The sequence below is a fragment of the Oncorhynchus kisutch genome, linkage group LG8 (genome assembly GCF_002021735.2).
Source record: "Oncorhynchus kisutch isolate 150728-3 linkage group LG8, Okis_V2, whole genome shotgun sequence".
NCBI classification, from domain to species: Eukaryota; Metazoa; Chordata; class Actinopteri; order Salmoniformes; family Salmonidae; genus Oncorhynchus; species Oncorhynchus kisutch.
In genome coordinates, this window is record NC_034181.2 from 38,556,583 (window position 1) to 38,573,953 (window position 17,371).

Here is a 17,371-nt window from a genome sequence, read left to right on the forward strand (position 1 = left end):
TCACCTAAACGACATTCCTTAATAATAGAATAATGGAAGGTACTATGTTATGCCTTCCATTTGAGATTCCTGACTTATTTTAAGTCTGGCTTAATCACCTTAAAAACCACGTGTACTTTTCACATGCCACTTATCTAAGCCTTATCTGTTTTGGAAGCATGACTATTACATAACGTTTCTACCATGAGGATGAGACTACGGGGTGGATGGGCTTGGCCTGTATTAATTGCATCTTCCTCTATCCGTTCTCTCAGAGATTACAGTACGCTAGCTGGGAATACGGTAATCCATGTATTGAAATGATCTGCACAGCTCTTTCATGCCCTCTCTCCAACTTTTGCTCTTATGTACAGCCAACAAGCAGAACACGTCCTACTCTTTGCAGAAATCTGATTAAAGCGGGGTACTGCTGTATATGAGTACAGTCTAAGGTCATTTGCTCGGTGTGCTTGTGTAATGCCAGCATTTACAGTATTTAATGTACTGTAGGTATACTTTGATGCTTTCCTCGTTTAAGGTAAGGCAGTGATAGAGTCGTCCAAGTAATACCCTAAGAAACAGGCTTTTAAGGCTAATGGAGATATGACTGCTTGAGGCGTGAGTGATGAAAGATGCTGCCTGTGTCTTGAACAGAGTCTTTTGATTCTCCCTCAGTGGAAACTTATGTTGTCTTATAAAGCAGAGCTGGCTTTTGTAGTTGGTGGTGGTGGTGGGCTGCTTTATTGTAAGAATAGTCCCATGTGGCTCAGTTGGTAGAGCATGGCACTAGGGTTGTGGGTTTGATTCCCAAGGGGGAGCCGTATGAAAATGTATGACTCACCACCAAAGTTGCTCTGGATAAGTGTCTGCTAAGTAATTAAAATGAGATATGAAGTATTTGGGTCAGCATACCTGTGCAGTGACCCTGTTCTGAAACCTAGTGGCCAAAGAACTCAACCAAAGAGCGCAAAAGGAACAGAGGAAATAAATCACAGATAGAAGTGTTGCATTGATTCTTCGGGCCAATCAATAGTGTACATATGAGACTTGCTGTTCTGGACCTCATGTACACAGTGCACGTCCACATATAACTCTGTCGTCGCTCAGCAATCTCTACAAAGTAAACACTGGATCCATCAGCAAGGCATATGCAACACGGGAGGAATGCTTTATTTGTGCTGGCTGATGAAAAAACATTTGCAATGGAAGTTAAGCCAGGTGTAAGAACAGGAAGCAGCCAATGTCTAGTGCTCGTTCTCAGCTCTACTTAACTACCTCTCTGATCCGACTCTGCTGGTACTGGATATCCGTTGGCCACTGAAACCATGCCTGGAGATTCATACCACTGTGACCAAACCACTGGCCTCTCCTGCAGTAGCTACAGCAGGATCAATTCTCCATCCCAACCCGTCAACACTCAGATGAAATGGTGCTGCAGGCGTATCGGCCTGCTTGGAGTCAGGCGGCAATGATAGTTCAATGATTACACTCCTTCCTTTCTGTATCCACCCGTCCTTGGTAGGAGGATGTTCGGGAGGGTCTGAGATATTCAATGATTAAGAGTGTAGAACGAGTGTGAAGCCTGCTTTACAATGATCTCGCACTTGCGGATAATAATGCATATTATCATGTGAAAATTTGATGGATCCAAACGCTGGCATAGTATAGATGTCGGTAGAGGAATTGAGATGGGAGGTGACATGTCTGCCACTACATGAACACCTTACTGTGTGGTCAACTAGTCTGGACACCTCAGGCTGAAATAAACAAGGACAATATTCAGTAGGACTGACCAATTGAATTAACATTTTAGTGACATGCAAGGGCATACCACACATGTTTTTCTTAGTAGGTGCATTGCACCCTCCTCCAGTCGCTTATTATCGCCACATTGACCTCCCTCCCAGCTTAGATCCACACATTGCACTTTTGACCTCCACAGGGCGTTCAACAGGGGAAGATAATACACTCTAACCAACAATTTCATACGTCTCAATAAGGAAGTGCACAGCAGACACATGGGGGGGCGAAAAGGTCAACCAAAGCAACTTCAGCTGACCGTAGATTACACAAAGCAGACCGCAAAGCAATTATGAAGACAATCATAAATCGGAGAAGAGACAATGGACTTTTCACACACTAATAACAAACCGCAGAGATTTACTGTAAGATAAGTTATTGGGAGTTTTTATTCTATTACGACTGAGCCTGGGAGGCCGGGAACCTCTATTCAAGTAAAACGAATGTGAACTGCTATTCTAAAATTGGACACTGCAGGAATTGCTCCGAACAATAGTTTCGATCTAAACACGGAGGCATCATGCGAACTAACACTAAAGAGTAAAAAAGTGAATGTGAACTGCTATTCTAAAATTGGACACTGCAGGAATTGTTCCTAACAGTAGTTTCGATCTAAACAAAGAGGCATCATGCAAACTAACACTAAAGAGTAAAAAAGTATGCCAATCTATGCATCTAAGTCTCAATCTACGCTGAACAAAAATACAAACGCAAGATGTAAAGTGTTGGTCCCATGTTTCATGAGCTGAAATAAAAGATCCCAGAAATGTTCCATATGCACAAAAAGCTTATTTCTCTAAAATATGGTGCACAAATTTGTTTAGTGAGCATTTCCCCTTTGCCAAGATAATCCATCCAACTGACAGGTGTGGCATATCAAGAAGCTGATTAAACAGCAGGATCATTATAAAGGTGCACCTTGTGCTGGGGTCAATAAAAAGCCACTCTAAAATGTGCGGTTTTGTCACACAACACAACGCCACAGATGTCTCAAGTTTTAAGGGAGTGTGCAATTTGAATGCTGACTGCAGGATTGTCCACCAGAGCTGTTGCCAGAGAATTTTATGTTAATTTCTCTACCATAAGCCACATCCAACGTTGTTTTAGAGAAATTGGCAGTATGTCCAACCGGCCTGTGTGGTTTAATGTGTTAAGATTTGAGGAAAAGAGTCAAGCCAAAATGTGAAGAAAACAATTTGCCACGAAGAGTCTATAGTGAATCTAATTTCACTGCAGTGTGGTGTCCAGGTGGATTGCAGTTGTTGAATAGAATTCATTCTGCCTACTCAGTTATCCTGAGAGTGATCCTAGGCTACAGTATGAGCAGAGAGAGTAGATTGTTGTTTAGTGCAGCACATAACTGCAGCCTACTCAGGGAATTAAATCCACACACTGTACACACACAGCCTACCTGCCCCTCATTTGTACAGGATTGTATTACGTGCTTAACTATCCGTTAAGAAAGTGATATATTGTGTGTATACTATATTTTTAACAGTATTTTTATACTGTTGCGGGGCGGGTAATCACAGGGTTGCCGGTTCAAATACCAAGGCTGATGACTGCACCCTTGAGCAAGTCACCTAACCCCTAACCAGCTCCAGGTGCGCTGCTCTTTGTCTGCCCCTGTGCTTCTTTCAGCCAGTGTGTGTGTCTGTGTGTGTGGTGTGGTGTGTAGTGTGTGATGTGAGTCTGTCATGTCTGGAGGGTTGGGAATGAAAGAACATACAGACAAAAATAAAAATGTCTGTTTTGATGGACAATAAAGTTGTACCAGTATGTTAACATATGCTGATGTTAACATTAAGATACATCTAGCCTTTGATCGAACTCCATTGAGCTTATTGTTCTGGATTCAAATTCTATTCATATGTTTCAATCCATAGTTATTGATGTTATTGGTGTACAGAATGTATATTTCCATTTATTTTGGACAACCTATTGATTCACATAGCTATGGAGGGTAAAATGGTCTCGAGGTCTCTGTGTTTCTTATTCCTTGGCTCTATGGCAGGGAAACAAGTCACGGCTGGGCAGGTGTGAATTAAATAGGCCCCATTGAATCCAATAGAAACACAGTCAAAGTGATTCACTAATGTTTCATTCAGCCAAATTGAACGCTGCCCCTTCAGTTTAGCCTCATGTCTTCATCCTGCCTCTAATAGCAAGGCTTCCCTGAGTGGCCATAATTACTTTCATGGCTAAGTTACACCACTGAAATCTAGGATGTCACAGGAGGAGGAGATTGCAGTCGATCAGTCTCTAGCTGATCTTTTCTCATTTACCATATATAAGTCGATATCAGAGCATGTTAATAGTTTTCACTAATACCTGCATTTGTTCAACAGCTCTCCCTGACGCACTCATGCACGTAAGCACATATGGACGTATGGACGCATTCACGCACCCATCCACCCACACACCCACCCACACACCCACCCACACACATACAGACAATCCCCAACTCCTAAATCTCTTACCTGCAGAGGGGGTCTTGGCGGCAGTTCTTTCTGAGCTCCAGGCAGTAGGGTTTGACTTTGTCCTCAAAGGAGCAGAAGGGCACGATGGTCTGCCTCCTCCGTTCAGCACAGCCCAGGTCATAGCAGGGGCAGAAGAGCAGCTGGTGGCTGTACTCGCTGGGCACCCGATCCAGGAACTGCCTCAGGGCCTTGTGGCAGCGCTTACGGTTACAGGGTTCCCATTTGTTGCAAGTGGCAATGTAGGTGGAGCGCTGTTTCTTACAGGTGTTGTTGAGGTTGCAGGCCTTGGCTGCATCCAGACATGGGTTACAAGGCTTGCCTGGGTTAGAGCAAGTGTTGGCTTTAGGGGTGACAGTGTGCATCCCTGCAGAGAAGGGAGAAGACGAGCACTGAAAAATAATAAGCCCGTAACTGCCTATTGCAAAGCCATGTTGTTATCATAGATATGACCTATAGCATTTGTCAACTGGCTCATGAGAAAACACTTTCACACAATAATGATGATGATGACACATAAGTTGATGTGCTCTGACTACTTGACCATGTTGGATGTCATGTTTGTGTGTGCTGAAAGTGGGCTTCATGTGTTAGATCTCTCCCTATGCTGGGGGATATTCAATATCATATTTTTCTCCAAGCCAACCCCAAGCCATCTGAGACTTGTATAGCTCGCCCATATCCATTCTTACTGAATTATTTATTTTTAGAGGCCTTGAGTGAAATGTGAATGAATAAAGTATGGATTGAGATAGTAAGTATATTCATCTTCTTTTACATTCAGTTTTGACTTCATGAGTGTGTCAAGTTGATTCTGCTAATCTGATTGCTTCCACCACGAGCACATGATGTACTACAGCAGCTACTGTAAACACCGTGACACAGACCGTGATGCCGTTTACAACACGTGAATTAGATTTCTTGTTGCTTTTTGACATGTGTAATTGGTTTGTCAGTGTGGACATTAAACACAGGTGCTCAAGGACATGGTAAAGACTCACTCTGTGCTGTTGAATTGTGGCCTATTGAACACAGATGAACAATTTCTTATTGTCATCACACACTGCCACCTAGCAATTGTACTGTAGCAAACAGACGGAGTCATTAAGTGTGCATATTCTGAGAGCACTCTGAACTGGTGGAATATGCCCACCTGCTATTGAGATGTCATAAAACAAAACAAAAAACGGTATCACATTCACTCATATTCCACCTCCCTTGTATTCAGGGTGTATTAGAAAAGTTAACCTCCCTCCCCATGTAGATAATGATATTTCAGAGGCAGCGCTGGCTCAGTGACATCCAAGGAGATTCATCTCTTATTCAACAGAACCAATCTCATTCTGTGTCTATCACGCAGTATCGAGCAAAAGCCTTTCCTATGGACTGCATGAGCAGCTGTATTGTCTGTAAGTGGTGCATCACAAAAGATCAATCCTAGAAATGTCATACACAGAATGGACACAACACACTCAGAGCCAAATAAAACAGTATTTACCTTATTCAACCACATGGCAACATAGAGGCAACTTCCTGTCGATGGGAAGAAAAGTGAAAAGGTGGATTCTATTTTGTGAAGACAGGAAAAGATTGTTGTCTTTCCAGATCTTTGTGAGCTTTGTCTTTATCCCTCCAGCAACAAGGCTATCCCGAGGAGGAGACCATGCTAGGTCAGAGGGCTGTGGGATGATCTGTGATTGGACTTCAAAGACAACTGACATTAGCAGCAGGGATTGAGGCCAAACTGGGCAAAACCTGGCCAAATCGGTATAGAACCAGGCCAGCCCAGCTGGAGGGGTGGTTTGGGGTTCTGTCCAACGGCCCTACACATAACAATGATGGATTGCAGCTCCTAAATCTCCTCTGGCCATCTGCAGCCTTTAATGCGGTGCACAGGGGGTCCAGGATAAAAACAAAATAGAAGAGGGACGAGGTACAAAGATTTATCTGACCAAGCAGTGCAGTGGTTTGAGGTTTTACTACTTCTAATTGGAGAGAAAAGATTGAATTCGGTACTGAAAGCAGAAAGATGTCCTGAGGCTCACAAAGACACAAAGGCCCTCAAAGGCTCGGTATACATATACAAACGGGAATGGAGTAGATGAATGGAAAATATATAGTGTTACAGGAAAATAATAGATTTTTCAAAGTGCATTATGAAAGGTTTTGCCTATACACCTTTCGGTAATACAAGAAGGGTGACAGGCAACTCGCAAAAACGGAAAGCTTTTGAAATCAGAGGCAGAATAGAGTCTTGCTGATTACAGCAGGCCATCACTGATAGAGGAAACAATGTGTTGTGTACTGCCAAGAGATTGGACCACCACTTATGTATACGTGCTCAAGTGTATTCAATTAACCTGGCCAATCATCATCACAATCAGCCTTTCACATGGGCTGTAATGATCAAACATTCCTCAAATCTCTCTAGGTGTCAATCCATTGCTGCATACACCAGCTACAGCCAGTCTTGGGAAAGCCTCACCATCCCAATACCCTGATTCCGAGCCTTCTGCTGTATAAGGAAATCATGGAAATAGAGGGCTGTGTCCTGATTATTCCAGTGTACTGGTGTCTAAGGTGTTCACTGTGGGACAATAACTGATTAAGTGCATGTCGCTGCATATATATATCTTTTTTAGACTCTGTTACTATGTTGCCATGAGGCTCTGTTGACACATCTTTGCATGATAATCAGAGTCGTGCTTCTCATGCAATGAACGCTAGGTAGCAACGCGCGTGATTTTAATTGGTTTTTGGCACGCACACAAAAATACCAAATTCCCTTCACAAGAAAAAAAGGTTTACCAATGTTACTTCACTCTTCCATATAGGAAAGAAAAAGCTCTCGGGGGAACTGTTAACAAACGCTTTTTATCGTAAAGTAAAGAGTAAAGTCATCTTTTAACCTAACCAGTTAAATGTAATGTTATAAAATTTAGATTTACGCCTAAATAGACATACCCAAAAGTAATTATTTATCATGAGATGGCCATAAATAATACCTAGTAATACTTATACTGCCAGAAAAAGTAACTGCCAGTATAAAAAGTTATCCACTACCGTTCAAAAGTTTGGGGTCACTTAGAAATGTCCTTATTTTTTAAAGAAAAGCACATTCTTTGTCCATTAAAACAACATAAAATTGATCAGAAATACAGTGTAGACATTGTTAATGTTGTAAATGACTTTTGTAGTTGGATTTTTTTTAAATGACTTTTAATGGAATATCTACATAGGCGTACAGAGGCTCATTATCAGCAACACCATCACTCCCGTATTCCAATGGCACGTTGTGTTAGCTAATCCAAGTTTATCATTTTAAAAGGCTAATTGATCATTAGAAAACCCTTTTGCAATTATGTTAGCACAGCTGAAAACTGTTGTCCCTGATTAAAGAAGCAATAAAACTGGCCTTCTTTAGGCCTGTTGAGTATCTGGAGAATCAGCATTTGTGGGTTCGATTACAGGCTCAAAATGGCCAGAAACAAAGACCTTTCTTCTGAAACTCGTCAATCTATTCCTGTTCTGAGAAATAAAGGCTATTCCATGCGAGAAATTGCCTAGAAACTGAAGATCTCGTACAATGCTGTGTACTACTCCCTCCGCAGAACAGCGTAAACTGGCTCTAACCAGAATAGAAAGAGGAGTGGGAGGCCCCGGTGCACAACTGAGCAAGAGGACAAGTACATTAGAGTGTGTAGTTTGAGAAACAGACACCTCAAGTCCTCAACTGGCAGCTTCATTAAATAGTACCTGCAAAACTCCGGTCTCAATGTCAACAGTGAAGAAGCGATCCCGTGATGCTGGCCTTGTCTGTGATCTTTTGCCTATCTTTTCTTTTTATTGGCCAGTCTGAGATATGGCTTTTTCTTTGCAACTCTGCCAGATAAAACTGCTTTTGCTGCAAGGGCTAGGCTCTCCCGTTTCATAATTTGTACTGTAAGCGGAGGTTGCGAGGTTCACAGGCAGAGGAAATCAATCCTATGTCTTGATAGGCCAGAAAATGTGACATGTCTCTCCCTATGCAAATGAGATGTCAGGTTTCACATACTGCATCTCAGATGAGAGCGGAGAGTGACATATGAAGCGGGACAACCAGAGCTTTCACAGAGGGCACACCACTTGATGTTGCACCATTCACAGAGTACTCTGTGCACAGAAATGTTGGTCGGATCCGGTCCAGAACAGCTCAAAGTCCCATAAATAGGGGACTTAACGTTTAAGAGTTAAATGTTAATAGGGGGCTCGTCCACAGCGTTCATTAGTGTAAAGTACGTGATGGCCATCTACTGAAAAGCACAATGTAGTCATTACAGGCCAGGCAAGAGATCAGGATTTGGCCATTTTCAAGAGAAGGGATCTTCCTTCCACAGTAATTGCTCTCTCCCTTATTTGAATCCTGTATTTCAGACATCATCCTAGACTCTGGGGACCAGGAGTTCAGTCGAGGTTAGAGAGGGGCTCTTGGCTCCGGGTATGCTCACTGTAATTAGGATGGGTGCCAAAGTGTGGATTTAATATGGCCCTTAGTGAGTGTGAAGGAGCTTGTTATAAAGTATTTAGTCTATACCCCTGGGAGCCTTGTCAAGCATTTCTCTGTCAAAGAGTTCATCAGTTATTAGCTCAGGCTTGTGTCAGAGCAGGGTTTTCAGGGGTTAGGTAATGCCACGGGTTCACGCTACGACATTTCCCAACAGTAAAACTGACTGTGCATGTTTGGGATCTGTGATGATATCGGTAGGACCGCTATTTTATAAGCTGTTTATATGTGCTCTAATAAGATAACGGCTGCTTTAACAGTTCAGAAGTGTTTTCCAAATACGAGCCCGATAAAACTAGCACTTCAGTTCTATGATCTAACACAGAGTGAAAGTGAGGGCAGCCACTGATTTTAAAAGCATGTCAGCTCTACGGTACGTAAACATGTTTCCAAATCCTTGAGTTACTTGTGAACAGCAGCTGACACTGGGCTTCAAAACACTTCCTGCTATGTTGCAGTATTGCTTTATGTTCAGTATTCAGATTGCAATTGATGGTTTCTTCCGTCGTGCAGTATAATTCCTTCAATAGTCCATCATGTTTGGCAATCATGCATATCAAACCTGGGACAAAATATCATTGTAGCAGAAATGTGCAAGCGAGTCGATTCACATCTCTATCAAGACGCTGGCGTTGCTTCACATATTCCCCAAACATCAGTGTAAACGTCTAGTTCTGCTAACAAAACAAACTAATGAGCATTGCCATGTCCATGTTTGGAGGATTATTCAATATTCTGTTTAATTCCAACTTGTTAGAATAACGCTGACTGCACTAACAACTCATACGTTACCCTTACACCCAACACTCATTAAGTGTCCATGGAGAAAACGAAGAGGCAACTCCTAGTTGTAAATGTAAACCTATTGTAAGTACACATAGTACAGCAGCTATTCAACAGCAGTACACTGGCATAAAGCACGGCAACATTGTCTTTGAGAACGGGATGGTAATTGTTATGAGGGCAAGGTGAGAATGCCCAGTGTTGGGCTGCATGCTGAGCACGACTGTTGCGCCGGTCCTTTCCCCCCCCCCAGCTGTATAGAAATAGGTTTCTCCATTTAATTGGATGGTGGGCATGTGGAGCAGAGAGGTGAGAGGCTTATAGTAGGAAGTGTTAGAAGGTCTAACTAAGAGGTGTCAAAGTCAATTCCTGGAGGACACGTGCTGCTTTTTTAAAAATCCTGGCCTCTGCTCTTAATAAGTGAATTAGCTCAACATTGGGTCACAAGGATGGTACAATTTGTGTAAAATAAAATAGAAATTACAGTCAAGTATATATTTGTATGCTATGGGATAATTTGTTATATAAAATTCAGAATCATCTGGTGTTGGATGAGGGGGCAACCTATTTTGAGGTAGAAAAATGATATGAGTGCAAACCAATATCTCTCACAATGCTCAAGATTAAGACTATTGACTTGTACACATTGAAGTAAGAAAATGGTGGACTTGGGCAATGCGTACTCTCACTTTCCTCTCAGTCATTTGCTTTATTACCGCTGTGTGAATTTAGAGATACTGTGGAGTATGTTTTTTCCCCCATCAATGGTGTCCTTATCTCTCTCACTATAAACTCTTAAGTTGTGGAGATAATTTTTCAATTTTCAGCCTTCTTCCTAGAGAGTGTATTTCCCCATCCACATCAACACAGCAAGATATCACATTCCCTGAGCTTTGGTTCAGATTACCATTTTAAAAGTGATTAAGCACACTTTTGTGCAGTTGAAATCGGCGGGGAAAAGTATTTCAGAGAACAACTGTAATTACTTATCTGTTTGCCTGTGGGCTTTTCTCACCACCACAATCAATTATTCTGTCCTCTGAAATAATAAATGACTAAGGCTAAATGGATTTAGGAGAGCAAATCAGATATTTCACCTTTGAAAGAAACATTGTTGGAAACAGTTCTAGCAAAAATGAACACATTAATGAGCCCCAGCTGCTGTTTCAAAAGGTGCTGAAAAATGACCAGGATGTAGGATACACAACCATTTGAGCCTCCTTCATATGGACCATAGGTTAAAATGCCAAGGTATTCAAAGCCACTTCCAATTTTGTATTTTGTCTGGTGTTCTCCATTTTGATAGATCAAACCAGTATATTTTCAAACAAACTATGTCGTTTACTGACTTCAAGCTAAAGGGATTATGCAGAAAGCGTGTCTTTCTTGTACCTCCAAGATATAAAACAAAGCATGAGGCATCGGCCAGGAAAAGCAAATGTGGCATCTCTGCTGTATACTGCTTTTAACAAATGAGGCTCGATCATCCTCCGGCAATTTCTGCAGGATCTGGAGAACGGAAGTGATTGAACGTTCAAATGACTGTAGCCTATATTTCCTACAGTTGTGGCAATGGCCCTGCGGTCCTCATGTTTCACCTTTTTTCAATATATATATTTTTTTGCGATAGTCTCTCTCAGGGCTCTATTTCCGACTGGCGTTAAGGCGGCGCTAGATTCAACTTGTAAAAGCTAGGGTTCTGCTAGTTAAGACTGGCCAAAAGCTTGTCATAGATGTAACGCGATTTGTTACGGCATTGATTTTGTCAGAGGAGGCGCACAGTAGCCTAATCAGTAGCCTATAATCAATGTTTTATTAAAATATCATAAGCAGCAAAACAGTCAACAGACTTTCTTTACATTTCTGTTGGATCTAACCGTCAAATCGCATGAATTCTGATCGCTGCCCTTGGTGCTGAAACCCCTTGGAGCCTAAGCCATTTGCCTGTTTTATTGTTTGCCTTTCACGTGACAAAGTCATTAACAGGCCATATCAACAGATATGGTAGGCTAATCTTCTTAACTTTTGTCCAATTGTCCATGGCTCAAAAATATATAGCATGCGAGTGTAATTTGTGTAGACTAGTATTTCCATGTTGAAGCCAGATTAGCTAAATGTTTGTTATAACTAGGCCTATTGTAAGATTAGTGTATACTATTTAATAATCTATATTCAATGGATAGGACAAATATCCATGCCTCCTACCGAAGGATTCCTAGAAGGCCAGCATCCCAGAGTCGCCTCTTCACTGTAGACGTTGAGACTGGTGTTTTGCAGGAACTATTTAATTAAGCTGCCAGTTGAGGACTTGTGAGGCGTCTGTTTCTCAAACTAGACACTCTAATGTACTTGTCCTCTTGCTCATCTGAGATGCAGTATGTGAAACCTAACATCTCATTTGCATAGGGAGAGACATGTCACATTTTCTGGCCTATCAAGACAAAGGATTAATTTCCTCTGGCTGTGAACCTCGCATCTCCGCTTACAATACAGATTATGAAACGGGAGATCCTAGCCATTGCAGCAAAGGCAGTATCATCTGGCAGCTTCATAAAATAGTACCCGCAAAACACCAGTCTCAACGTCAACAGTGAAAAAAGCCATATCTGAGACTGGCCAATAAAAAGAAAAGATGGGTAAAAGAACACAGACACTGGACAGAGGAACTCTGAGGAACCGGGGCCTCCCACTCCTTTTTCTATTCTGGTTAGGGCCACTTTGCGCTGTTCTGTGAAAGGAGTATTACACAGCGTTGTACGAGATCTTCAGTTTCTAGTCAATTTCTCGCATGGAATAGCCTTAATTTCTCAGAACAGGAATAGATTGACGAGTTTCAGAAGAAAGGTCTTTGTTTCTGGCCATTTTGAGCCAGTAATCAAACCCACAAATGCTGATTCTCCAGATACTCAACTAGTCTAAAGAAGGCCGGTTTTATTGCTTCTTTAATCAGGGACAACAGTTTTCAGCTGTGCTAACATAATTGCAAAAGGATTTTCTAATGCTCAATTAGCCTTTTAAAATTATAAACTTGGATTAGCTAACACAACATGCCATTGGAACACAGGAGTGATGGTTGCTGATAATGGGCCTCTGTTTGCCCATGTAGATATTCCATAAATAATCTGACGTTTCCAGCTACAATAGTCATTTACAACATTAACAATGTCTACACTGTATTTCTGATCAATTTAATGTTATTTTAATGGGCCAAAAATGTGCTTTTCTTTCAAAAACAAGGACATTTCTAAGTGGCCCCAAACTTTTGAACGGTAGTGTATGTTTAACAATGTATTTCCATATTGAAGGAATGCACTCGGAGCTCCCGAGTGGCGCAGTGGTCTAAGGCACTGCATCTCAGTGCTTGAGGCATCACTATAGACACCCTGGGTTGAATCCAGGTTGTATCACAACCGGCTGTGATTGGGAGTCCCATAAGGCGGCATACAATTGGCCCAGCATCAACTGGGTTTGCCTGGTGTAGGCCGTCATTGTAAATAAGAATTAGTTCTTAACTGACATGTCTAGTTAATAAAAGTGTAACTTTTATTTATTTTTTAAGAACAATGTGGACTGCAAACATGTTCAACATATTTAGCAAATATGGGGCAGGCCATTTAACAAACTAGGCTAAAACGGACTACAATTGAATTGGAGATGATGACGAGGCAATACATAAAACGCTGTAAAGACAACTTGAAGCAACCACATATTCAGCCATGGAGCAAGTTCTGATTGGCCAATGAGGTGTCAAGCCTCGACGTACCCACAACTTGTTAATTCATCAAAACCCAGACATTTTGTGCCACCTCCAGCTACTCTGCACATATTCTGGAAGTAAAATAGCACAACAACAAAAATCTGTCAGCAGCACTAAGATTTACCATTGTATTAGGTTTGTTAAAATAGAGCCCTTAGTGTAATAGCCATTGTAGCTGTGTCTTATAATAAGATCTGCATTGATTTGTATTGCCCTTTCAGTAATAACCAGTAAACGAAATGTGAGCAATAGTTCCCTTGATGAATACTTGCTGTTTAATTAGTTAACAGAAATCAAACTGAATGGAAAATCAATAGATGGGAAATATATGGGTTTACGTAATCAAGACCCCTTGGTGAACTACGGAATATAAAGAGGAATCCATCATATTTACTGAAAGTGGCAATCTCCTTTCCACCTAATTTAACACCTGATTTACTTAACAGGCACTTCTCAATAGGCGGTCCCTTTGATTTTCCTCACATTTTGTCACATTACAGCCAGTAGAGGCTCCTCAGTGAATTTCTCCTCAGTGAATTTCATAAAAATAAAACAATTAAAAAGTTATATTTTTTGGTTAAAATTATACTAAATATAATCATCAAATAATTTATTAAAACACACTATTTTGCAAAGAACGTCTAGAGTAGCCTCAACAGTACTCAGTAGGGTAGCACCATGGTGTAGCCGGAGGACAGCTACCTTCTGTCCTCCTCTGGGTGCATTGACTTCAATACAAAACCTAGGAGGCTCATTGTTCTTTACCCCCTTCCATAGACTTACACAGTAATTATGACAACTTCCGGAGGATGTCCTCAAACCTATCAGAGCTCTTGCAGCATGAACTGACATGTTGTCCACCCAATCAAAGGATCAGAGAATGAATCTAGTACTGAAAGTATTAGATACAGCTAGCTAGCACTGCAGTGCATAAAATGTGGTGAGTAGTCGACTAAGAGAGAGAGAAAGACATTAGTCGAACAGTATAACAAATTAATTTCTTAACACCCTGCTCAAACAAAGGGATGTTATTTTAGCTATCTGGCTATGACTTTCCAACAAAACATTGGAACTCTTCCAAGTCAAGGTAAGCTTTTGGTTTTACAAATGTATTGCCACCGGGGTCCACCGGTGTAAATGCTTACTGACTGTACACTAACGTTACTGCATGATTTTAGTGGGTTTACTAACACATTAGTTCTATTAGCTATGCTGACTATGACGTTACTTCTTTAGCTAATATTGTGACACCGATGTAGGCTGTGTGTAGTGGTTTGGCTTGGAAACGTTTTTTCGCCTGGTCACATACAGCTGATGTGTTGGGCATTGAAGTCCACAAGCGAAGGGACAAGGTGAGAGGACGAGAGTGTATTCATTCCGTTGATTCTGTTGAAAAACATTTCTTAAATGGAAGCAAATGGAACAAATCGGGGATAACATACCTGAATTTGTCACATTTTTGGACGAATGATTACACCTTATATCAGCTAGATGCAGGCAAGAGTGTGCAAGGCGGTGTTGAATGTCAAATGTGTCTCTCAACCTGTGTGCACCTACGTTGTAAACAGTCATTCATAGGCTAGCCGAGTGGTACCCAATCCTGGGGACCCAAAGTGATTCACATTTTTGATTTTGCCCTAGCACTACACAGCTGATTAAATTATCAAATGATCAACTCATCAAAAGGCTTTGATGATTTCAATCAGGTGTGTAGTGCTAGGGCAAAAACAAAAATGTGCACCCCTTTGGGACCCCAGGACCAGGATTGAGAACCACTGGGCTAGGTTGTAGCAACCTTATAATGGGGGAAGGGAAAGCTGAGTGTCGAATATTAGCCTAAACCTATCGCTGTTACATTTAACTGGGTGAATGGAATATGAATGACAGTCATCCAGTATGCTGTAATAGAAAAAAAAAATAGTCCTCCCTCATCTTAAACAGCACTGACCGCCACTGATTACAGACTTATTCTAAAATGGATTCATAGTTTTTTTTATCAATCTACACACAATACCCCATAATAACAAAGGAAAGTGGTTTTTAGAAATGTTTGCAAATGTATTTAAAAAAATGAAATATCACATTTACATAAGTTTTCAGACTCTTCACTCAGTACTTTGTTGAAGCACCTTTGGCAGCGATTACAGCTTTGAGTCTTCTTCGGTATGACGCTACAAGCTTGGCACATCTGTATTTGGGGAGTTTCTCCTATTCTTCTTTGCAGATCCTCTCAAGATCTGCCAGGTTGGATGGGGAGCATCGCTGCAGAGCTATTTTCATGTTTCTCCAGAGATGTTAGATAGGGTTCAAGTCCAGACTCTGGCTGGGCAACTCAAGGACATTTAGAGACTTGTCCCAAAGCAACTCCTGCTTTGTCTTGGCTGTGTGCTTAGGGTCGGGGTCCTGTTGTAAGGTGAACCTTAGCCCCCAGACTGAGGTCCTGAGCGCTCTGGGGCAGGTTTTCATCAAGGAGCTCTCTGCACTTTGCTCCGTTCGTCTTTCCTTCGATCCTGACTAGTCTCCCAGTCCCAGACGCTTGGCTTTTCAGGCCAAAGAGTTCAATCTTGGATTCATCAGACCAGAAAATCTTGTTTCTCATGGCCCGAGAGTCTTTAGGTGCCTTTTGGCAAACTCTAAGCGGGCTATCATGTGCCTTTTACTGAGGAGTGGCTTCCGTTTGGCCACTACCATAAATGCCTGATTGGTTGAGTGCTGCAGAGATGGTTTTCCTTCTAGAAGGTTCTCCCATTACCAAAGAGACACTCTAGAGCACACTCTAGACACTCTGTCAGAGTGACCATCGGGTTCTTGGTCACGTCACTGACCAAGGCCTTTCTCCCCCGATTTCTCAGTTTGGACAGCTCTAGGAAGAGTCTTGGTGGTTCCAACCTTCTTCCATTTAAGAATGATGGAGGACACAGTGTTCTTGGGGACCTTCAATGCTGCAGAAGTATTTTGGTACTCTTCCCCAGATCTGTGCCCCGACACAATGCTGACTCGGAGCTCTACGGACAATTCATTCAACCTCATGGCTTGGTTTTTGCTCTGACATGCACTGTCAACTGTGGGACCTTACATATACAGGTATGTGCCTTCCCAAATCATGTCCAATCAATTGTATGTACCATTGTATGTACCACAGGTCAAGTATTAGAAACATCTCAAGGATGATCAATGGGAACAGGATTCACCTGAGCTCAATTTTGAATCTCATAGCAAAGGGTCTGAAGGTATTTTAGTTTTAAAATTGTAATAAATTTGGAAATATATATATATATTTTTTAACTGTTTTTGCTTTGTCATTATGGAATATTGTGTATAGATTGCTGAGAATCTTTTTATTATTTAATACATTTTAGAATAAGGATGTAATGTAACAAAATGTGGATAAAGTCAAGGGGTCTGAATACTTTTGGATGGCACTGTATACACTGTATCTTCACAGTCTTTTAACATGGAATAGTCATTGTGGAAGCAAAAAAATGATAACATTAAACATTTGTTCTTACCTGAGATAATGGAAGCGAGACGGAATGCATCAGGGTAGCGAACAGGCATCACAGGTTCATAAGGGGATGTTTCATAAAGCTCTCCACCTGGGAAAACAGTACATGATGAAATTGTTTTGATAAAAAGAAAAATGATAGTGTGCTCACACCCACATACTGTAGTTCATGGTACATTAATTACTGGGTATGTGTTGCGGTACATTTAATAAAGGAATATGATCTCAAAATGTATACAAAGTTGTTGACCTTCATGTGTCTAAGGCAAGGAGTCATGGTTTTAGAAACATTGCACAGGATAAAACATTTTTTTGTGCTAAAACAATGAGCAAATATCTATATTGTTTCTGTTGATAACAGAAACCAGTGAAGTTTGAATTCTACTAAATTTGTCAACTTGAGATTTTGGCTCTTAATCGGTCTGTCTGACCAATAACACATTTTACACCCTGAAGATTTCAATGGTGTGAACATTTGGCTAATTTTGTGATATGCAAAGCAGATTGTTCACCACGGTCAGATAATT

The 17,371-nt window shown here is 41.3% G+C and overlaps 1 protein-coding gene across 1 annotated transcript in view; it reads right to left on the minus strand.

Annotated features, from left to right (window-relative positions):
- The window catches only part of LOC109895710 (GDNF family receptor alpha-2), a 69,848-nt gene that overhangs the window by 34,966 nt on the left and 17,511 nt on the right, over positions 1-17,371 (minus strand). The window contains exons 3-4 of the mRNA XM_020489633.2: positions 16,849-16,935; positions 4,260-4,623 (exon numbers count right to left, since the gene is read on the minus strand). Coding sequence (XP_020345222.1) covers positions 4,260-4,623; positions 16,849-16,935 — 451 coding nt within the window. The remainder of the gene's footprint in view (positions 1-4,259; positions 4,624-16,848; positions 16,936-17,371) is intronic.